Below are 21,774 nucleotides of genomic sequence, written 5' to 3'. Positions count from 1 at the left end.
GGTCATGCAGTTCAAGGTAATGCGTCGACAAGAAGCTTTCCACTCGAATTTTCTTGGTGACCTCGTCGCAAAAGGGACGGTAAAAGAAGGAAAATAGAGAAAACACAATCGCATAAAAAAACACATGCCCAAGTCTATGATTGGACGCCAGATAAAAGCCACACCATCCCATCAAACCCACTCATAATGGATGAAAAAAAAATGAAAAAAGAAGAAACGATTGAAAAGACAAAACAAATCCTAGGCCACCGCAAAGCTGCACTCGCCGTACAAATGCTGACAAATGAGTTTTTCATCGCAAGAAATTTCGACCACGAAACCTGTAGAAAGAAGATGTTTTCATGACAATAAGAGAATCGGACGCTGAACAACCCGACCACGTCGATGCGCACTGCGCGAATTTCTTGGACCTGGCCGACAGCCACTTCTTTCTATGTTCGTTGCTTTTGTTTCATCTAACTTTTGTTTCGCCGTCCCCCGTTTTCTATTCTTTCTCTAATCTCGTTCGGAGATCCAAGCGGCTCTCCGGTGGATCCATGTTAGCCTCAAACCGATTGATCGAACAATGTAATTCCGGGATTTGCACTGAAATCGAGGATCAGAGTCGCTAGGTAGGTCTGGAGAAGAGATGCATGTCCAGAGGCGTTCCCAACGAAGATCCAGTATCGCAGCACATGTCCTTAGATCTTGAATGCGTAACGTCGTATGACACGTAATCCCGTAGATGGGAGACAGTGTGATATCGTACTTTGAGTCTGAGAGACTTTTCGCGCCAATTGTTGATTGTTGAGCTCAGCGTGGTCAAGAGACAGACATCGACCCTCTTTTACTCGCAACTACTGGCGGGCAGGTTGAACCGTACCTAAATGACCAGCGAATTAGCATGGACTTGCGATCCTATCTATGTGGTTCAGCTTACCGTCGCCACTCATGGTCGAGGCCAGATAAAGTCCGTTCATGCCACCTTCTTGGGGACCAGCAGCGGTGGTGGTAGGGTAGAACTTGCGCTCGGCATCGACGTGAGCGTGGATGGGCTCCTGGCCCGCGGCCATGGTATGTTGAGGGAAGACTTGGTTGATGTAACCGTCGGAACCTCCGGGCTGAAACATCGAAGTCCAGTCAATTTCGCCAGCATGATTGGGGGTAGGGCCAGGCATGACAGGGCGCTTAGGATCTTGAACAATCGGGGGCTTTACCTGCTCAAGGGGAGGACGGTCAACATTCAGCTGCTGGCCAGATGCATCAGCTCCAGGCTGAACAAGGTACGGGCTCTGCTTAGGAGCGGCAAGCCAGGGCCCTCTCTGTTGAGGCTGACCAGCGGGGTAGGCGTCTTCGGGAGGACCGCGGTTCATCCCATTCACAGACGACATGGAGAAACCCATGGGCTGCTGCTCAGTGTAACCTGGACGGGCGGGAGCCATTCCATTCCCGTTGACAGCCCCTTCAGGATATGTCCCACCCGGAAGACCGTTGGGGGGCGGGATGGGACTGTTGACTTCCTCCTGAACAGGTTTGACAGCGTTTGCCGCGGCTTGGGATCTCTTCAAATGCGCCTGGGGATGCGACAAATGAGTCGCTCCCGTGGGGTTACCACGTCTCAGCGAGCACTTCTGGAAGTGGCGTTTCAGAATATCACTTCGGGAGAAAGTGTCTTTGCAAAGAACACACATGTAAGGGCGATCACCCGTGTCTGTAGCACAGAATCATGTTAGCGCCGATACTATTTGCGATGACGCTGAGCGCTATACGGAAAGGCAAACTCACGTCTGAGCAGATGACGCTTCAGGTGCTTAGCATGAAGATACGTCTTGTTGCAGTGCGGGCACGGAAATTTTCCATCAGCATCCTTGGCGGGGATTGTAGTGTTCTTGGCAGTTCCATTGACGCCGTTGGTGACCGGAGTCGCGCGTCCCGGAACGCTCGGGAGAATACCACGACGGCCTTGAGAGCCAACAACCTGAGTGCGAGGAGGCTCCTTCGCGGCATAAGGCGCAGCACCGTTAGGACCGGCCACCGGATCCTGATTCATCCAAGGCGAGCCCTTAGCATCCGAATAGCTGAAAGCACCAGACGGGAGCGCGGAATAGTCTGAGCGACGGTCACGGGGCGGGGCCGGCGCAATTGGCTGAGGATAGGACTGAGCGCTCGACGCAGGCGGGAGCACGCTGTGTGGAGGAGGGTAAGGTTGCGACGGCTGGGGTTGGGCCTGCGGGTTGGGATGGGAGAGGAACGAAGACGGGGGCAGGCTACCCACGGTTGTATGGGGCATTATGGGAGCCGCAGAAGTCGCGTAGACATCGTGAGTGGACGCAGGATATCTCGAGAGGTCCGGTCTGTAAGGCTGGCCCATGTAGTGAGGGGCAGGAGACTGGGAGTGATGAGGTTGGAGCGGGGGAAGAGTATGCGCCTGGGACACTGGGTACTGATGCTGCATGGCGTACTGAGGCATTGGCATGCTCGAGATAGGTGTCGAGGAAAGAGGCGTGGAGCCCTGGGGCAGGCTGGTGGATGGGGGCCGTGACGGATGAGATCTGGGATCCATCGTGACGCGGGGAGGATGTCAAACAGTAGGAGGGGTGAAGGTGAGGGAGAGATAGGGATTGGAGACTCGCGAACAAAGGTTTCACGAAATCTTGATCATTGATTGCAGAGCGGAAACTAGAACCTTTCTGCAGTTGTGTTGCGATCGATAGACGATGCGGAGAGAGGATGCGAAAAGCTTTTGCCTAGTATTACCGACTCTGATCGCGTCCTGCTGGGAAGAGTTTTGCAGCGTGGAGTTTTTTTTTTCGGTCCCCTCGATTGATTCTTGCTCTCACTTGTCTGCGTGTTTTTTCTTTCCGAAGACGGAATTGAGTGTTCCTTCCGGACAGACGCGGAAAGACTGCAACGGAGAATCGTTCGAGATGATGAGTTCGAATGACAATAGACTCGAAGACAGTCCAAGGTCGATAGTGAAGATGTGCAGGAACAAGTCCGACTCCACTGCAGAAAAGAGGTCAGGATGAAGTCGAGATGCTTAATCTGAATTCCCCACGGTCACCCACCAGAAAATCGAGTTGTGTGGGAACTTCTTTTTATCCGCACGTTGTCAAAACAGTCAATGGTTCTGATCCACCAGGGAGGCGGCGTGTAAGTGGGTCTCACAGAACCAGAGGGAAATTTTGCTAGCCAAATTCTGCTTCGCGTCAACAATGCAGGATTGATCTGTTTCTGTCCTTTTTTTTTCGCTTTTGGTTTCCGATGAGATAAGGAAAATAAAGGAACTGCCAGGGACAACGCGTATAGATGCAGAGACCAGGAGGTAGGAGAAAAGAGGAAAGGTAAGGGGGAAAGGAGATGGTACTGTTGGAAAAGAGAAAAAAAAAAAAGAAGAATGATGGATGTGTTTGTAAGAAAACAGAGAAGAGAAAAAAAATGTAAAAAAAAAGAAAAAAGCAAAAAAAGAAAAAGACTGAAAATTAAAGAGGGAAAAAAAGTTGCCCCAAAAGACCGCACCCAAGGTAGAGCCGTCTCTAGCAGTATTGTAGTGAGTAGTCACGAGAATGGAGGGGGTAAAGGGTGGGAAGGGGGGCGGATGGAGGGCGGCGGCGGCAGTAAGAAAGGTTAAGAGAGATTTGTAAATTCACAAAAACACGGAATATTATCAGCTTCCGAACGACGAGAGAAACAAGCACTCTCTTTCGTAGAGAAAAGGGGACATTTGGAGAGAGCGCAACTAATTGAAGGTTAATTGTGGATTGGCGGTGACGATCCTAACTCTGGGAGGCAAACCACGTACAGAAAAAGCTGTGTACTTCGAGGAATTTTTTACGGCGTGATATTAGTCCAACTTACCATACTTACCAACTCGGGTGTCGTTGACTTGTTTGGTGCCTCATCCGGTTTCCGAGAATCGAACAAGAGCCGAACGGGGTCAACTTCTTAGTATCTGTCTAATTCGTCTACCGACTCTGCAAATTAGCCTACGCAGTCTGCACACCTATGGTTGAAAAGAAAATATATCTGATGTCGAATCCCGGTGACACCCAATTCATGGTAGACTTTTACTGGTATCTCTGGCTCTGTGCCAAACCAACGGCAACTTCGGCACCCAAGCCTGTCCGAAAGGTCGCCCCGGAAGAGCAGGGAAACAACGAGAGCCTTTCAGGAGGGAAAATAAATCTATATCGAATTTGGTTGGCACCAGCGGCAAGCAGGGGAAAAGAAGAAGGGCTGAAGACGCCGTTCCGACCGCCGATGCTCGTTGGCTGGCTCATCGGATTCGATTAGGAATCGAAACTCGAATGCGACTCAACTTGTTGGTGTGGGCAAAAAAAAAAAAAAGAAAAGAAAAAGAGGGCAATATCGGGCGTGTACCGAAACGAGGTATCTCGATTGTATCCTTGCCGCAGACAACTACGTAAAAGCGACTTGGCAGTAACTTCGTCGTTACCGGCCATGCAGCCTGCCAATCGCACCCCTTAGAGACCAGGCGAAGACGCAAGCAGGAGAAAGATATACCGTCATCAACTTGTTCTAGCCTTCTAGTGCCGAGCTCGTCAAGCATACGTAGTGAGTCCAATGACTCGTTCTAAATCTCGATGATGGAAACATGCTACAGGTAACTACTAGTTAACAGTATCTTCAGATACAAGATTTCTATTTTAGGGTGTTCATGGATTGAACTCAATTTGATCTGTAAGTGATCGTGAAACCCGGAATGTTTCTTTTCCTCACATTGTACCCTTTATCAGTATACATACGTTGGCGGAAATGTATGCTATAACTTCGAAAATGATATCAGGTGATAAGGCAGTAGTATCATCCTCAGGGCACAATTTTGGGGGGGGGGGAGGGGGGAACAAGTTGATGGAGGGGCGGAAGAGTGGGAAGGAGGCTACCTATGCAGCCGTAGATCGGGCTCCCGGGGGCGACGGTTCCCTACTAACCTCGACTAGGACTGGTAGGCCCAGTTGGCAGTAAACTCAAGCAGCGGCCAGCTGAAGCATACCAGACGAGCGGGAGAAAGAACCCTTCCTCCCTCCAAGCAGGCAATTGGGTTGTTGTACCGGACGTATACAGTACCTAACTATAGTACTCTAGTACGGAGTACTCGTTAGTACCCTCTTAGTACTATACGCCGGTTTCAGGCCCAAAGAATCCTCTCTGGTTTCCCTTTCCGATCGCCTTTGCCTTTCAATTACACTCTTCCTCCTGGCTCGCCTTGTTACTTGCCCATCGAAACCATGGCATTTTCGATCGCGTTCCCTGTTAGGATCCTGATGTAGGATACACTATACAGATACTAAAATATGCTTGATGTCATGAGGCAGGTGGACATCTGCATCCTTTCTCCGCAGTTGACAGGCCCGCTCGCTCCATACTGGTTCCTCAGGCGCTCAGTCCCTCATGGCACATCCACAATCCCACATGAGCTAGAGTAAGGTAAGGCGACACGAAACCTTATCAAAGTTATCATATTTGCGAGAAAGTGGAGTGGTATCCTGCTCGAACCTGAGCTCCTGGCTTGATGGACGGGAGGAACAATGGTAGGGGCTGCCCACTCGACTCCACGGCTGTCAAAATTGTCAAATCTCGATCCAGGAAGTATAAACCCCATAGCTGAGCATCGATGGACTCGATGGAGACCTCCCCTTCCTCCCGTATGGAGCTTCCCGGCCTCCAGCAGGCATCTGCATGTGCAGTCCATGTCAACGCCGTAAATATCTATATCAAGCGATCCGTCCACGGAGACAACTCTTCATTTATTCAATCCTCAGTTTCATACCCACCACACACCAAGGACGGATAAGCCACATGCTGCCGCTCATATGCAGGCCTCAGCGCGCCTCTGCCACTCAGTCCTCCTTGTCATTATATCATGTCTAGGCCGCCAGATGCCGAAGCCAAAGGATGTTCCAAATTCTGCGGTGTCATAGAAAAGCTCAACGGCGAGCCTGCATTCTTACAGTACTTACTTACTGCTTGTATTGATCTACACGGAAGAGAGCCCTTCTGCACTCGGTCCGTGCTACATGTATTGCTGGCTAATTCGAAAATTGCGTAAGCAGCGGCAGGAGATGAACAAATGAAATCTTCTCAGTGCCTGGCTCAGATGCCTATCCTATCAACTGTCCAAGTTTAGGTGTTCTACGGAGCAAGAACGAAGCAAGTCCCTGTCTACTACGTAGTACGACTAGGAAAACATTGAGAGGGAAAGATCTGGGCGAGAACTGATTCAAGTGGAACAGAACACAGCCACTCATCGAGGCAGCACCAGATATACATCACCTGCAGAGCGCATGGACCTTCTAGACTGATCTGTTCGAGAGAGTCTACCATGTCAGACGGACTTCCGAGGTTGCTTTGGATCTCATTCGATTTGCCAATTCAATGATGCCACGCACCTTGTTTCACCCCCCGATGCCATCCCAGCTGGAGATTATCTCATACATCTGTTTTAGTTACTGATTTCCAAGCTCAGAACCGAATACCACCGGCGCCTGGACAATTTCCGCGGTTCGGACATGAGCCGTATTCCTGCCCCTTTCGGGACCCCCCCGGGGGAGTTATGATGAATCAGAAAAAATTGTCTCAGTTCATCATTCTCTTGCAGTCGACAAATTGCTGTGCGGAAGTGAAGCGAACGGCTTGGAATTCCAGCTGTCCGCCATTCAACACAGCATAGTCTGTCGTCGAATTCACCTAGATCATTTTCTGTTGTTGTCGTTCCCTTCGCCCCTTTGCCTCAGGGCGTGGTCCCAATGATACCCCCATTTCCGACTCACCACCACCACTATGCACTCCGTACTTACTGGTACGTAGTATCAGGATGGGTCTCCCGTTTAGGCTTCGTTCGTATCGGCGGCTATTCTCCACCAGGAGATTTTCGCTGGGAGCTTCTCCCGCTTCGATAGTGGACCTTTTGGACTAACCCTACGGTTTACCTAGCCTTAGGCAAAGTCCAAGTGGGATTCGGCTCCAGTTGGGGACAGATGATGCGCCGTATCACAGCAGTGGCATATCCGAACCCCCGACTATCTGATCTACCTACCCATTGCATCGATTCCATACCGGTCGGCATCCGGCATTGGCATTTCCCAATGCAGGAGAGGATTTCTCGCCGATGTAGCATTCATTTCGCGGTACGGGGGATACGTGCAACCAGAATTCAGTATGTTTAGAACATAAAAGAGACTAGCAGAGGAGAACCCCCAGTAACAACCCTACCAAGCCAATGACCATCGAATTCGGAAGAGCGCGGAGATGAAGATTCCCGAAGTCGACGAGGCAGTACGTAGGTGAGTACCTTTTTCGACCATTATGCTACTTCATAGTTCACACTTCTCTGGTTTAGAGTTTTGGCTCTTCTTCAATCTCTCGCTTTTAATCTCGTGGCGGCTGCGGAGCGCGCTGGGTAGAGAGCGAGAAAGGCAGGAATTGGATTGATGGTCCATACGGAAATGCAAAGTAACGGTACGTACCAACCATTTTTTTTTTTTTTCCTTTTTGCAGGAATCGGCAATGAACTAGAGAAAGTCTCTGCTGCGGTCAAGCCCATACTATACCACAAGGAGATAAAAGAGTATCACACTACTGTTTCTTGTTGACTCTGTTGACTCTAGAGAGAAACCTAAAAATTCCCTCACTACTCAGGGTAGATACGACGCAATCACGAAGAGACGAATCGATTGAGTAATAGCACGTTTTTACAGCAAGCAACCTTGAGAGCCAAGCAGAACTTTCCAAGGATGCGTGTGCGGTACTGAAGGTGTAACTAATTGTTACTCGTGTACGGGGTACAGTACTGTGCAGGATGTGTCTATCTGGGAACAAGAATAGGTGTCAGATAGCCAGGGTGTACTCCGTATAGACCATTCTGCAACAATCCATCCTCGCTCAACTTGCCACTTACGCCTTGTCCCCCGTCCGCTGGCGCACTGCTTTCTTTTTTCTTGCCTTCTTCTTCCAAGGCAAAAGGAACACTACTGAAGAAGAAAAGGTTACCAAACAAAGTGAGGATTAGCTCATCGGCATTGTCGCCGGGGTTTGCTTTCTTTTTTCTATTTTGTTGGGTATTCTTTCTTCCACGTATGGAGGAGATATAGCTACCATCGTTCAAAGCTGAGCAAAACTGGCATGATGTACCATCATCACAAAAGTTTTATCCCAGTGGGAGTGTTTCCGGCGCAAAATCCCTGCACCTCGCCCAAAGTGGCGATCCGATCACGGTGCAGTGGCATGGTCAACCCAAAACCGATGCTCCACAAAAGTTAAGCGGAAGCCGATGGGATGGGCTCCGCTCATGGAAACTTCCACGAACGAATGATTCCTGGGTTTGGCTGTCCATCGGACCAAGCCCAGGCGGTGTGGGAAGATCCCCAGGCCCGGTCTTCCCCCTCTCCCCCCCACCAAAATCTTACACAGTCGTAGACTAGATGCCATGGTGATCAAGTAACCTAGGCTGGCAGAACAGTATAATGCGCGCTTGAGTTCGAGGTGTGTACTGGTAAGTGTGTGATTTTCTAGCTTTTCTTCCACCCACCCTATTTATCATATTTCCGAATGATTCATCCTACGGAGTATGTAGTTATTTTTGTGGTAACTTGTAAGCAGAACGGGTCTCCGGCACCCTCAACGAGGGGAACCCGACTGACTCGCCTAAAGGGCGCTCGCTCAATGGTTGGTGAAGAAAATTGTCCGATGGATCGTCGTTTGCTTGTTGCTTTTTCATCATCGCAAAGCTTGGCTTTCGCTTGTGAGACTGATGAATAATGAATGCCTGTCTCAGTCTTGCCGGCCAATCAATCAGTCAATGTCCGGTTGAGTCGAGGCTGCGATAGATGCGCACCTCGGCACGAAGAGCTATGATGCCGCACCAGTGACCTATAACTACTTACTTGCCAAAGACCTGATCTAGCCTTGCTTACTATACAAGCTTGATGGACTGATTGTTGGGTCTACTCTTTACCAGTGTGATCCATCTACGTGGCAAACGAAGTAGTGTGGCTAGTCTCGAAAGCAAGCCAGTAGCTTGGGACATCAAACCACGACAGCAGCAACCGCCATCATCACGACAGTCACTATCAAAAAAAAATGGCTCCGAAAGGGAAGCCATGATAATATGCTTCGAGTGCATTCACGAACTAGTCAGCACTCTAGTCCGAAGTATCAAACCCCAAACCGAGAAAGCTGGACGGAGTACCGGTAGGGCGGAAGTGCCCCCAACAATCTCTCCGTACTCCGGTCCTCCATACGGTACCGCTTGCAGATCGTTTAAACCTGCGCGACGATTTTCCCTCTTCTCTTCATTCCTTCGCCCGAGTCGGAGATGGGGTCAAAAACATCGGACGGAGTCGACCAGGAAGTCGGGGCCTCCTCGAGTTGGATTGACCGGGAACCTTCCTCGGCACTTTTACCCTGGGCAAGGTGTTTTTCCGAAGCTGACCGGAGTAATGCCGAAAAACAGCGTTGTCCTGTTCTCAATTAGGTCTTCATCTTGCACCTTTTAGGTATCGGCTCAGTTTCGGAAGCGCACTGAGGAATAGCAAAGAACCAATCATCATCTCAAGATTTGGCGAGGCGAGAACGCCACACACCTCATCTAACCTCCTTAGTCCGACCGAGGATGACCAGGCTTTCTGCCCCAGTGGCCTGAGCCTTGGACTTCAATGCTGGGCGTTGTGCTGTTGATAATGATGACAATGTTGTTGTTGTTGTTTTTGTTGTGAGTTGTTGAAGAGTACGAAGAGTATGGTCCTTAATTTCAGGGTGTAATTCGGGTATTTTGACTTTTGTGCCTATCTCTTGCTTCCCTCGATGCAGAATCAAACTCAACATTGAATTGTCAACTGGGTGCCGAATAGGGCTAAACTATAGCATCTCCTGCTTGAACTGGAGTTAGATTTAGCCAGGGTCTCTCATGTCCCTAAGCCCTCTCTGCTCACTAGCGCACCTCTTCTGACTCTTCCCTTACTGAGCCTAGTGAAAGCCAAGTCAATGCACCAGAAACCCCGCTAACTCACCCAGGATCAGCTGTTACCGTCCTCCTGGTCACGCTTGGAAAAGTGACAATCCTACTGCCTAAGGTTGGTGAGGGGTGTTGCGGCTTAGTGTCAAACTTGGCGTTCGGAGAGATTCTCCAGCATGGTAGACTGGAAGTACCAGTGTCATTTTCCGATGCCATGACTGGCCGGAGTGCAATGGCGGAGCGAGTATGCACTGTATGACATCGGGTCAGGGGTTACTGACCAGTAACCACTGTAAGTAACTCATACCCAACTGACCATCTGTCTCTCCGGCCTACTCTTAGTGTACTGTACCTATCTACGGAGTACTGCGAGCAGTCCATGCATCCGACGGAAGGAAGAAGGACTTCTCTATCCATCTCGATGGGAGGTCCTTGATCGCACGATGTTTTGTCATCTCTCGCCCGAAAAACCAGAGACCACACTTTCCTCAACCCTTCGGAGTCTAGTTCAATCTAGGTAGTCTACACATACCGTACCGTAATCTGGACAAAGCAAGCAGAAAGAAGAAAAAAAAAAAAAAAGAGAAGTCGGACACAATCGACCCATGGTCGCATTGAATCATTTGGAGCAACATCTTTCATCCCGATGCGTTTATTACCGTCCAGTGCTCATCACAAATCGGACAGCATGATACAGAGGAATCCGGCCGCGCGTCCTGGTCCTCGTGTATCTCAAATGAAGCATCTCGTAGCTCGCCATCTTTTATCTGGGGAATTCTATTGTCCCTGCCGTTCCATGGGCTGAAGGCCTCACACAGCCATCTTCATCATACAAACAAGGTTTAATGAAGCGGCACGCGAGAATGGAGATCCTCCATTGGGGAAGGGGGGGGGCAAGGGACGAGCATAAATTTGGCTGCCTGAGGCGCGATCAGATAATGACCGCTTCTGCAGGGATAATACGGAAACCCTCCGGTCAACCTTGATAGTTGATATCGATCCGCAAACTCCGAGTAGGAGCGTCGAGTAAGTACTCCGTAGTGTCATCTCTTCTACTTTCTGAATTTGTAAACATGGTTCAAAAAAACCGAGAGGAATTAGACCAGTACGAGCATGAGAAACCGCTGGGCACACACACAATACCTAAGCCACAACACAGTGCAGCCTACTGAATCTGTCCTAACTAGAAATCGCCTACTACTCCGTACATTTGCTCAGCTGTCACCACCTTCCAGAATAAGTATCCTAGACGGGCAGCAAGTGAGTGAGTAAGTGAGCAGTCGACAGGAAACTAACTAATACTTTCTTACTCTTCCGTTGAGCAAATTTGCAAATCGTATGACTGGATAAATTCTTACAAGTACTTGTTGACCTTTTTACTCTGCTTCCAATTGCTCGAGATAATCATGGTGGTTGGGGAAGTGAGTGAAATAACATCCTGAATTAATGTCTCTTTCGGGCCAACAGCACATCCACCGTGGACACTAAGTCAATAGCATACACACAGACCAAAGAGTAACTATCCCTGATTTGGTGTGTATTAGACTCCGTTTATTAACTACTACTCCCGACCGGTACCTACGGAAGAGTAGCTCAAGCGGACGAACGGGGCGGATTTCAAACCTGGCCAAGTGGCATGGAAATCCACTCTTTTCGCGAATATCCCAGTCCCAGCCCCTCCATACCCATGGCTCTGGGTTCATTGTTTTTCTATTTTCTGTCTCCCTCCCCGAGCCCGGTCTTCCCCTGTCAATCATGATTAGTCACTAAGGGACGGAAGGGAGGGGCTGAGGGAGTAGGGGGAGGGGATGGAGGGGAGGGGAGGGGTGTTTATCTCCGTGCTCGATCAGATTAACTTATCTCAAGTGTACTGACTGGTTCTGGGTACACGAGTACAGTACGGTAGTTGTTTGAGAGTAGTTTGTTTGTCCATGTTTTTCAATCTTCCGGAGGACTGCTTCCTCAGATTAGATCGTTGTATCATGTTTTCTGCTCTCGTCACTTGGCGATTGAGGAAGAGATGTATGACGTCGAGGACTGGGGAATCCTCACCAAGAAGCCTCAACAAATCTTGGATTGGCCGACCTGATGAATCGATCGAACAGCAAGCGGATGACTCGGAAGCAGGCATTAGGCAGGTAAAGAACCACTCTGGAGGATCATTCATGTTACCTTTGGGCAACTGATACGTAGTAGTATGTGACATAGGCATTGATGCTAGTGGTGCTGCTGAGTATGATGATATGGTCGAAAGTGTTGCTATACTGTACCTACTGCTGTGAAATAGCAGTCACCCATCCTGCTCAACCTGCTTTGATTGAAGGCGATCACCTATTCATGCAGTACTCAGAATATACCAATCCCACCACCACGCACAAATTCTACACAGTATCCTAATAGTACATAGTGTACCACCTCGCTCACCTCGCCCAGTAGGCTACCATGTGCCGCAAACACACAAGCATCACGTCGAAACTTGAAACAAGCGTCAAGCAGCATGCATCTTAGGCCCCCAGAGGCCAAATCTACTAAAGCAGCGCTGGTCTGGTACCTGCAGGTAATTTGGAAACCAGCCTACTCCGTAGGTGCCCACTGCCCTGCCCACTGCCCTGCCCACATTGCCCACCCCCTCTCTCCCTCCAACAATACCTGCCAATGAACTTCTTCCTCTTTGAGGTGCGGCTGGATCCAACCGGGATCAATTAGGTTTGTAGGCTCCATGAAGCGATAGTTGGGCAAGATGCGACAGTCTGCTGGGTTGATAGTTTTCTGAAGACTGGGTACTCCATACTCCGTCCTGTACAGTGTAGTTGTATACTATAACTAAAGGCAGGGTCAGTCCGCCAGAGCCACCAGCCTCAGGGGCTGTCCTCCCGCCTGGTCTCACTTGCTCTTGCGTCCGCCTCAGCCCGCCTTACCTGCCCACCCACTCACTGCGTGCCCCTCCCCCGGTCGCCCGTCGCCCGTCTCCCGCACCATGATGACGGGGTGGGTATTCTGTAGGGAAGGAGACCCGATGAGCTTGATCTTAGTGGGTGGTTACTAATTCCTGCTTACTGGCTGGACACTGGAGCGCTGACTGCTTTGAGGTATGTTTGGTGGTTGATTTACTGTACGCAGTACTTACTATCCCCGTTAGTAGTAGGTAGTGAGGTAGGGCGGGAGACTTGAATGGGGTTGTGCTGCACATGCTGTTTGCGTCTATGCATGCAAGTTGCATGTCTCCATTCATTAGGATTTTCCACTATCAGGAACTTGAACAGTAGATCATTGACAGTACAACCAAACTAAGTCACTGAAGTTCGAAGAAATTATCTTCAAAGAAAGACTATGATTCTTCAATGGTGTGCACGATCTGTCCATGTTGTATCATCCGGATGATATATCTGTCTACTTGACCCGAACTTGACCCCGCATGCATATATTATGAAACACCACGGCATCTTTAGTAGCCCTCCAAACAATTCTCACATACTGTATGCAGTGATCAGAAGTCAAAAAAGCCCATCGCACTCGAAACACCATGCTTGACCCTCTATTTCCCCTAACTTTACCTCTAGGTACTGTATATAACTGTATTACAACTATACCCCTCCCCACCCAGCCTGCAGCATCACCTGGACGAATGAAACAGCAACAAACACTCCCGAGACATACAAAATGCCAGACATCCTTCTGTGACACAAAAGCTCTGCATTGTCTCATCCAGCTCGACCTATCAATACCCGGCCGACGAAGCTTTCCGAGGGTTACACCCGAAATAGCACGTAGCCTATCGGTAGATTTGACTCTCCCGCGTGGCTTTCCCACTTATCTCGTGTGGTAGTATGTCTTTCCCTTTTGCCTCTCTACAGTCATTGGCATCTGATTGGAGTCATGGCTGGGTAAGGTTATGTGAAGGGGGTTCTTCGTGATAGAGGTGTGTGCTAGGTGTTGATATGGGTAAGCAGGACAATAGCACGGGACTGTAGCCCGCAAGGATGCGGAGAATGTGGTTTTCTCTGTGCGGGCAGTATACACCTTACCTTACCCTTGCATGTAGATGTTCTCCAATGGAGGGGAAAGGTGTGAGGTGGAATTACTGTGCTGCACGTCGATTGCCTCAAATTACGCATAGCTCTTTGGCCTGCTAGCACGGCAGGCTTAGTACGAAGAGGCTGCACTAGTCAAACGAAATGACTTGCGCCCGTTCATATCTCCCAGGGTGAACAGAAAGCTGGCCATCAGTGTATATGTAGGAGCTGTACCGCGTTTTCTCCTTTAATAACCATAGTACTGTCGTGTCCTGTCGACCAGGTACGAAAGAACGGGATGGCTATTGCATGCTAAAGCCGAAAACTATACGAACTCGTGCGCACGGAGTACTTGGCCTGATGCTAATTCAGTCAAATTTCCCTCACATTGAGCTCACGGACTGGAATGAACGAGTAAGGCTCTCAAGTCGATTTAAGCACAAAGGTATTAAGCTGGAGATGATACACTAGGAGGCAATACAAGGTCCTAAAATTGACTACTTTGCAGAAGACTTACTCGACGGATCCGCCGGTGCTCCCTCTTGAGTAATGACTTCATCCTCCCCGAGTCCGTCGATGATCAATTCGGCCGGGACGGCATGAATTGCATGCTCCACGTTGACGACGGGGCCCTTGAACCATTTATGCGCATCAATAAACCACCATATGATCACGGCCAGCATAGGGGCACCCCAGACAAGACACGTCCAGTTCATCAATTCGGGCGTCAGATCGCTGCCGGTGGAACTGGGTAAACAGAGAATCGGGATCATCAAAAGGACAAAAGCCACGCCTGCTCCGCCGATCCAGGGTCCCAGTGGACCCAGATGCCAGGGCCCTTTGCGAAACCGATTCCCGACGAAGAACACCCGAATGGCGATAGGGACGGCAAAGGCGAAGAACTGCGCGATGGCGCCAATGGAGAACAAGGCGCCGATGGCGGTCGTACCGCCTAGCATAAGGAGACACATCAAAATCCCGAGGACCCCGTTGAGAATGACCGCGTTGACGGGTGTTTGAGTGTGGTGGTTGACCTTCTTCCAGATGCTCGAAAGAGGAAAGCAGTCGTCTCGAGCGTAAGCGTAGGTGACTCGTGATGCAGCCACCATGCAGCCCTGACCCATGGAGAAACCGCTGATGATGGTCAGAGCTAGAATAGCCAGCGCGATCTTTTTCGGCATGACCTGCAGCAGATATGATGCCCATGGCTGTCCCAAGTCAGAGTCAAGGACCGCATTGATGTCGGTTACTGTGTAGGCAACAACAAGCTGCAGGAACCAGCCGAATACTCCTCCCACCCCCGAGGTCATGACAATCGCTCGTGGCGAGGCAATGTTGGCATTGGAACATTCTTCACTAAGATGGAAAGGCGAGTCGTAGCCGGACATTGTCCAAATGACACCGACAAAAGTCATAAGGACAGCCACTCCATCGGGAAAGTCAGTCAGATTGGTGATGGTGCCCCAAACCTCTTTGGAGGGAGTGAATTTAGGCTCGTTCTTCGTCCCAGCGGGGATAGCGATGATTGTCACGATAAGAGCAAGGATGTTGAACGTTGAGCCCCACGAATTAACCCGGGCGACCCATCTGGTGGGCATACTGCTGATCCCCGTATGAATGATCATGATGAACGTGGTTAACAGGTAGGTTTGCCAATTTGTGGGCACGTAATCGGGGTTCTCAATCGAGGCGGCTGCCAGAATCATGGCCGCCAGAGCATAGTCGACAGATGGTGCTGCAGTGATCTGTCCGATCCAGTTGGACCATCCTGTGATCCACGCAGCAAAGGGTCCATAGCCTGGGGGAGCAAGAACGGCGGCGGCATAGTACAGACCACCACTGACGATGAAGGTTAGCTTGTATATAAGGTTAAGATACAGAGGAGAGGAGACACCAACCTGGTAGGCATTGCGGAGCATAGCTCAGCCATAGACATCGCAACACACTGAATGAAGAGCATAGCGATTATCCACCCCCAGACCATACCCGCTGTTCCTGCATAGCCCATACCTTCTCCTCGTTAACCATTGTCGTCACAGCGGGGGCAAAGCAAAGAAAGAAGAAGTACCATAATAGATTGTACTCGCAAATGACGGGAGTAAGCCGAGCACCGAAAAGCTAACACAGAATGTGGTCCAAAGCGAGAACTCGCGCTTGAATTCTTGTTTGTATCCGAGAGCCACGATCACCCTCTCGTCCGCGTCCATTGCATGATCGGTATAAGGGATGTCACCCTCTGGCAAGATACTCGTGACGGGCGCATGGTTGATGTCCGCATAGACAGGTGCTTGTAGGGCAGTCTTGCTATTATGTTCGGAGACAGACATGATGATGATTTGAGAAATGCTCCGTTAAGCGTCCTGACCCGAAACGCCAGCAAGATGAAGAGGGTCACTAATAACCAAGCTTTCGATGGAGAGCATTTGCAGAACCAGTTTGAGACAAAGAACAATCCGTGCGGGACAGCCAGGTCACACAACAGGTGAGTCCTGTGAGACGCTCTTTTTCGAGCAAAGGCGAGCGGGCTGGGGCCAGCACATCTCGCTGAGGATGCATTGTAATGTAATATAGCCATCTTATCTATGGAAGCACAGCTGTTCCGCGTCAGGCGAAGGGAGTTCAGAGACGGCACCAATCAATGTCTATGGTCGGCGATACACATCTGTCGACCCCATAGTATGGATCTTGATGTTGTGACTAGCCGAGGCGGGGGAAACAGACGCTGATGCGCTTGGCACCAGGTCATTCACCAATACCCTGGACAATCGGATTGGAGGGAATCTGGAAAGAAGCTCCCACGGGTCCAAGTTGAAATGCCCAATAAGCCGAAATTCATCTGCTCAAGTTGACTTCCACAGGGGCATAAACCTGTAAATCTCAAACCTAGTAATTCGACTTTACTGAGTAGGGAAACTTCTCGCGCGTTGGAAGAAGAAAGCATAGCGCGACAGATACGTATTGGTGCTCGGACAGCCGGCCAGATGTTCAGAGGCTGTACTTATCGGAGGAGATGGTTGGCTGCAGGGCTGCAGATGATAAGGTTGGGTGGGAAGGATGATGTTGACTTGGTAGACGTGAGACGTGAGCCATCAAATGGCCAGAGATAAGAGAATTGGCCAGGTTGGACTTACTTCAATGAGAATAGTCACTGGAATATTGATAGGCGATTCCCCTGACTTCAAGACAGACAGCCACGCCTTTCACACCGAGTGTGTCCGAGATCCGATGTTTATGACCTTAGGTTCGAGAGCTTTGATACCCGCTCACTGTGGTCTCTGCATTAGCTTATCATTGTTCACTGAATGTGTCAAGACTATAACGCATTACTTGGTTGTTCATGCTCGAGCAGATCTGGGCGCGTAAGCCGGTGAGGTTTATTTCTTGAGGTTTAATGTCGAAGGGAACTATGATCTACCCGCTGCCTTAGTACTGGTATTCTCCATGTTTGCATTTACTCCAAATTCGGCCAGCTGCAGCTGATAACACTAACACGCTCGGAGTCTATCAACAGTACACAATACTCATTCAAGCTGCATTATAAGTCTGTCGTTATCTAAGTATTTGTCTCAGTGTTGAGACACTTTCACAGCGACCAGCAACGAAAAATGGCCAGCAAAATAGTAGGAGAATATTTCTTTAAGCAGGCATTCTCTAGTATGTGCTCTCAAAAAATCATCGCTAGTCTACACGTACAGCACCTCAAGTCTCTTTTGCTGTCCAGTTATGAAGCGGTAATCCGTCCAGGGGACCAGGTTGTGTGTGGGTTGTGTGTATATTTATAAAAACAGTTGTCTCAATTTCAAAGATATAATTTAAAAGGGCTGTCCCAGATGTTAGTGAATCTATGGGTACAATGAGATAGGATTGCCATACGTTGTCCTCGGGGGCGACGGTGCGGTCAAAGTACTCATCGAGGAAAGGGAGCTTCTGGAGGATGTCACGGCGAACACGGGGGACCTCGCCGAAGAAGAACAGAAGGAAGGTACCGGCACTGACACCGAAGCCGGCGGCGATGGTACCACTGTGTATGCGATAGCATGTTAGTAGACGCTAGAAGCACTGCAGTCGCCATATCCGGTAATGTGCGGATATGGAACTTTCAGCTAAAAGGCGGTAGACACTCACGCAGTGACAGCAGACCGGGCGGTAAGACCGTGCCAGTGGAGGGGAGTCGAGTACCTAAATCATCGAGAATCAACCGTCAGCGCGATTAGGCCATTTGTCGTCCTTTACTTCGCTTTGTGCATTCTAGTTTTCCGCCATGACAAGTCCTCCTTCAGACCTCATCGCTGTAGACCATCATTGCAGTCGTCCGTCATATCAAAATCGACGGAAGAAGCAAACAGAGCCTGAAAGGGTCGGCTCAGTGCTAGCATTTATGATGATGTTGGGACGAAGACGATAGATATGCGGGGGGGTCTCACTTGGGACCGAAAGGAGAACGGTAGCCACCGGCCTGCTGAGCCGCAGCGCGGCGAAGAGTCTGAGAGAAAACCTATATAAGAGCAAGATTCACATTAGCAACAATTGACAAATATTATCCCTTTCCATCTGTCACCGTGACATAGCCGGGTCCCGGGGGAGACCACCAATGCGCATGATGCGACACCCCGAAGTCATGCTATACCCCATTGATAGACGGGTGCAAGATTGTATCTTGTACATACCATTTTGCTTGAGATCGAAGGAGGCACACTCTGCTCCAAGAAATGATTGATGTAGCGGCTGCAATTACACGTTGAAGCTGTCGAGGAAAACCGGGAGACTCCGCGACGTTCTCGTCCGACCGCCCGCGGCCAATCAGCCGTCCAAGTGACTAGTCACGTGATAGACAGATCGTCGAATCAAATCTTGCGCATTTCCACACCTCATGCCACAAGAAGTATGGAAGTATACTACCTACTCACTGCACTGCATTGCACAATTGGAGTTTACCTTAGTATGGAGTATCAATTTCACGGTAGAAGAAGTACCCAGCCTCATCGGATTTTATGCCTAGAATAGACACCAAAATAAAATTGAAGAAGAAATATTGAGTAAAGAAGAAAGAGAAAGAAAAGGAAGATGACTGTACAACACCAATGCTTCCCACGATCTAATCTACTTTGCCCGTGGAGCCACCATTCAGAAGACCTTCCTTACCATCCAGGTTAAAGAATCCTCCGCTAGAATTGCCAGTCACCCCAAGAATACCGCCCCGACCACCACGTCTCGCCGCTCTGCCTCTCGCCACAAATGTGGCCCCAACAATGGAGAGGATCAAGATAATGACGAACAGGATGGGATGTCCGCTGATGAAAGAACGAGTGAAAAAGAAAATAGACTCGAAAGTGCCAATAGTAGATTTGGGAGTGAGCTTGGGCGGGTTCGCAATCACAAGAGGAATAGTTTCCAGAATCGAGGTACGAGAAGCCATGATGGATGCACCGCTGGAGGAAGTATCCCAGTAGCGTCGGTTCTAGAACATGTCAGCTCCATGATACGAGTACAGCATTCAGCAGTCTGAAAGAAACTTACGTCTTGGTCATTGATAATGACACGCTCACCGTTCTCCACATCGATGCCAAACTGGGTTCGAAGCCACCGCTCCCAGAAGTCACCGTCAACCCAGGCAAAGCCAACCTGTTTCTTGTCATCCTCGCGGATAGTGATACGCATGTTCTTAGCAGCGCGGAGTGCACGCTGGTCATTGCGGTCCTCGGCTTCTTCGATCCGCAGCTGCTTGGCATCCCGAAGTTCAGCGCGCTCCAGCTGGAACAATTGAACCTGCTTGTCCATCCATTCATGGGCAGCATTCTTAAGCTCTCTCTTAGACTGTAAGAACTCGTCAGAGTGCTTACGGCTCAAAACACCTAGAACAACATATTTCCCATCCATAATCTCACGAGCGTTGGACGCTGTGAGTTCAGGAACAATAGGAAGCCACACAGACCGCATCCAACCCAGGATTTGCCTGAAGTCGCGCATATCCTTAGGAGCAAGCGCATTGTAGTAGCTTGGGCGGCCATCACGAGACACCAAAAGGCGAGGCCAGGTGGAGATCTTGAATCTTTCGGCAAGAGCGGCACTGCTTGTCTTCACGAGTCTGGCATGGCCGACCAGGCTTAGGGTCAGACGCTCAAGAGCCTTGAAGTCCTCAGAAGTGGTTGCGTGATCATAGAAATATAGGAAAATAACATCTTCCTTCTCTTCCAGTTCCTTGAAAGTGGTAGCATCCACATCCTGCACGCCAGAGCCGATCTCGACGGCCTTCTTGGCATAATTGACTAGATCACCTAGACCACGTAGACCATTGTACTCCACTCTTTCACCGCCACGGAAGAAATAAATTGTGGGAAATTGATTGACTCTGGCATCCTTGCAAAGCCGAGTTTCAACATCGCAGTTCACTTCTCCGACGTTTAGGACACCCTGCATCTCCCTGGCCATTTCTTGCCAGTTAGGCGCCAATGCCTGACAGTGGCCACACCAGGGAGCGTAGAACTTAATAAACCAAGGGTCTTGCGTAGTAGTGACAAGTTTCTGGAAACTTTCCGCCGTGAGAGGAACAGAAATGCCCTGAGGATTTATCGGGCCAGAAGACTTGACCTTGGATTCCGTGGTATCCTTGGCAATGACGGAATCGCTAGCGGCGAGCTCCGCAGCCTGCTCGTTGTGCTTCTCGCCAGCCTTTACCCCAGCTTCAGGATCTTTATCCTTGGCTGCAGGAGTGTCAGGTTGGGCTTTGGTGTCGACGCTTGTGTCGCCTGGCTTGGGCAAAATCAAGCCTTGTGCAGGTCGGGATCCAGGTTTTATTTGTTCGAGCTTCTCTTCAACAAAGTCGCTCAAGCCTTGCATATTTCTCTTCCCGTTGAATTCCTCGGCCTTCTCGCCATTGTGGAACAAAGCGAAGGTGGGGAAATTTTTCACACCCAACTTGTGGCACAGGTCACCGTACACAAGACAATTTAATTCTGCGAAGTGGAAGTTGTAGAATTTATCAAAGGAGTTCAAGGACTTGGTATCGGAAGACTTTCCAGAGGACGAGGACAAGGGATCCGAGGTCTGCATGGAATTAGGATCTGCAGTATGGTGAACAAGTCTGCCAACTTACATAGTAGAACTCATAGAGTGTCTGCCAAGTGGGCGCAATCTTCTGACAGTGCGGACATGATGGCGAGTACTCTTTAATAAACCTGAGAGATCTGTCAGCCTCAAGCGGCCAAGCTGACCTGGCGCGTTTGGAAAGGATGCTGACCAGTAGCCATCTTTAACCGTTTCGTCGAAGTCCTCAGGGGTCAGAGATTTGATGGGCGGGACTTCGATGCCATTGAAGAGAGTGGATTTGGCTTCGGATGAGCTGTCTCTCTTCACGAGATGGTGCTTCGAGGAGGCATCACTGGCGGACAGAGCCCACGTCGGGATGGAAAGGAGAGAAAGGAGAGACCACGCCAGCAAAGATGCCTTCATGCTGGCTATAGGTCAAGGGCCAAGAGCCTTTGATCTTACTGGAAAAGAGGGATAGAGTCGATAGGGAGAGTCGAGAAGGAGACTAGCAGAGAATAAGTAATACCCGTTCACGGGTGGCACATCGGACTGAAAGTGACGGGTGGTCTAGAAACGTGTGGATCGCCAGGAGTCGGGGAACCAGACAGGGGATATCGGACAGAGGTCGCTGCTCCGAAGAATTTCAGCAAGCGTCTCGTAAGTGTCCCCGTGAAAAAGGCGGGGTACCGACTGCAAAACGAAGGCAGGCAAGAATGAGGCCACCCCTACTGCAAGACAGTCATCTAACTAGTCATTCATATCGACATGATAGATGGTGGAGGA

General features: G+C 49.9%; 6 protein-coding genes across 6 annotated transcripts; 1 reads left to right on the top strand and 5 right to left on the bottom strand.

Annotated features, from left to right (window-relative positions):
* Positions 1-233: 233 nt before the first annotated feature.
* BP01DRAFT_218431 (uncharacterized protein) lies at positions 234-754 on the top strand. The gene has a single exon (XM_025571127.1). The coding sequence runs from the start codon at positions 342-344 to the stop codon at positions 609-611; it is 270 nt and encodes an 89-aa protein (XP_025433529.1). The 5' UTR covers positions 234-341; the 3' UTR covers positions 612-754.
* BP01DRAFT_218400 (C2H2-type zinc finger protein) lies at positions 724-2,891 on the bottom strand. The gene is made up of 3 exons (XM_025571126.1): positions 1,765-2,891; positions 920-1,690; positions 724-862 (listed from the first exon to the last, which is right to left on the bottom strand). Exons 1-3 carry the CDS (start codon positions 2,540-2,542, stop codon positions 837-839), a joined length of 1,575 nt encoding a protein of 524 aa, XP_025433528.1. The 5' UTR covers positions 2,543-2,891; the 3' UTR covers positions 724-836.
* Positions 2,892-11,813: 8,922 nt separating this feature from the next.
* Positions 11,814-13,649, bottom strand: BP01DRAFT_410424 (uncharacterized protein; the record flags this gene model as incomplete). Its single annotated transcript, XM_025578874.1, has 9 exons — positions 11,814-12,134; positions 12,227-12,283; positions 12,377-12,427; positions 12,602-12,749; positions 12,887-12,949; positions 13,010-13,031; positions 13,080-13,153; positions 13,428-13,515; positions 13,610-13,649. 9 exons carry the CDS (start codon positions 13,647-13,649, stop codon positions 11,814-11,816), a joined length of 864 nt encoding a protein of 287 aa, XP_025433527.1.
* An 813-nt stretch (positions 13,650-14,462) lies between these two features.
* BP01DRAFT_410420 (amino acid permease) lies at positions 14,463-16,743 on the bottom strand (the record flags this gene model as incomplete). The annotated part of the gene is made up of 3 exons (XM_025578873.1): positions 16,034-16,743; positions 15,864-15,978; positions 14,463-15,804 (listed from the first exon to the last, which is right to left on the bottom strand). Exons 1-3 carry the CDS (start codon positions 16,290-16,292, stop codon positions 14,463-14,465), a joined length of 1,716 nt encoding a protein of 571 aa, XP_025433526.1. The 5' UTR covers positions 16,293-16,743.
* Positions 16,744-17,572: 829 nt separating this feature from the next.
* BP01DRAFT_354738 (cytochrome b-c1 complex subunit 10) lies at positions 17,573-18,699 on the bottom strand. Its single transcript, XM_025574512.1, has 5 exons — positions 18,633-18,699; positions 18,390-18,460; positions 18,091-18,144; positions 17,839-17,986; positions 17,573-17,786 (listed from the first exon to the last, which is right to left on the bottom strand). Exons 1-5 carry the CDS (start codon positions 18,633-18,635, stop codon positions 17,778-17,780), a joined length of 285 nt encoding a protein of 94 aa, XP_025433525.1. The 5' UTR covers positions 18,636-18,699; the 3' UTR covers positions 17,573-17,777.
* A 226-nt stretch (positions 18,700-18,925) lies between these two features.
* Positions 18,926-21,733, bottom strand: BP01DRAFT_354737 (putative disulfide isomerase). Its single transcript, XM_025574511.1, has 4 exons — positions 21,203-21,733; positions 21,059-21,140; positions 19,483-21,009; positions 18,926-19,423 (listed from the first exon to the last, which is right to left on the bottom strand). Exons 1-4 carry the CDS (start codon positions 21,412-21,414, stop codon positions 19,061-19,063), a joined length of 2,184 nt encoding a protein of 727 aa, XP_025433524.1. The 5' UTR covers positions 21,415-21,733; the 3' UTR covers positions 18,926-19,060.
* Positions 21,734-21,774: the final 41 nt, after the last annotated feature.

The sequence above is a fragment of the Aspergillus saccharolyticus genome (assembly GCF_003184585.1).
Source record: "Aspergillus saccharolyticus JOP 1030-1 unplaced genomic scaffold BP01scaffold_7, whole genome shotgun sequence".
NCBI classification, from domain to species: Eukaryota; Fungi; Ascomycota; class Eurotiomycetes; order Eurotiales; family Aspergillaceae; genus Aspergillus; species Aspergillus saccharolyticus.
This window is presented reverse-complemented; position numbering and strand designations above follow the sequence as displayed.

What these genes read in the sequence shown, in the direction of transcription:
- BP01DRAFT_218400 (XM_025571126.1), bottom strand. Translation starts at nt 2,542, where the DNA reads ATGGATCCCAGATCTCATCCGTCACGGCCCCCATCCACCAGCCTGCCC. An exon ending in GAAGCGTCATCTGCTCAGAC is followed by an intron (nt 1,691 to 1,764) that starts GTGAGTTTGCCT and finishes TCTGTGCTACAG; the next exon opens with ACACGGGTGATCGCCCTTAC. An exon ending in CTCGACCATGAGTGGCGACG is followed by an intron (nt 863 to 919) that starts GTAAGCTGAACC and finishes CTGGTCATTTAG; the next exon opens with GTACGGTTCAACCTGCCCGC.
- BP01DRAFT_354738 (XM_025574512.1), bottom strand. An exon ending in CGTTCTCCTTTCGGTCCCAA is followed by an intron (nt 18,145 to 18,389) that starts GTGAGACCCCCC and finishes TCGATGATTTAG; the next exon opens with GTACTCGACTCCCCTCCACT. An exon ending in GCCCGGTCTGCTGTCACTGC is followed by an intron (nt 17,987 to 18,090) that starts GTGAGTGTCTAC and finishes TCGCATACACAG; the next exon opens with TGGTACCATCGCCGCCGGCT.
- BP01DRAFT_354737 (XM_025574511.1), bottom strand. Translation starts at nt 21,414, where the DNA reads ATGAAGGCATCTTTGCTGGCGTGGTCTCTCCTTTCTCTCCTTTCCATC. An exon ending in CACTCTATGAGTTCTACTAT is followed by an intron (nt 21,010 to 21,058) that starts GTAAGTTGGCAG and finishes AATTCCATGCAG; the next exon opens with ACCTCGGATCCCTTGTCCTC. An exon ending in TCATTATCAATGACCAAGAC is followed by an intron (nt 19,424 to 19,482) that starts GTAAGTTTCTTT and finishes GACATGTTCTAG; the next exon opens with AACCGACGCTACTGGGATAC.
- BP01DRAFT_218431 (XM_025571127.1), top strand. Translation starts at nt 342, where the DNA reads ATGACAATAAGAGAATCGGACGCTGAACAACCCGACCACGTCGATGCG.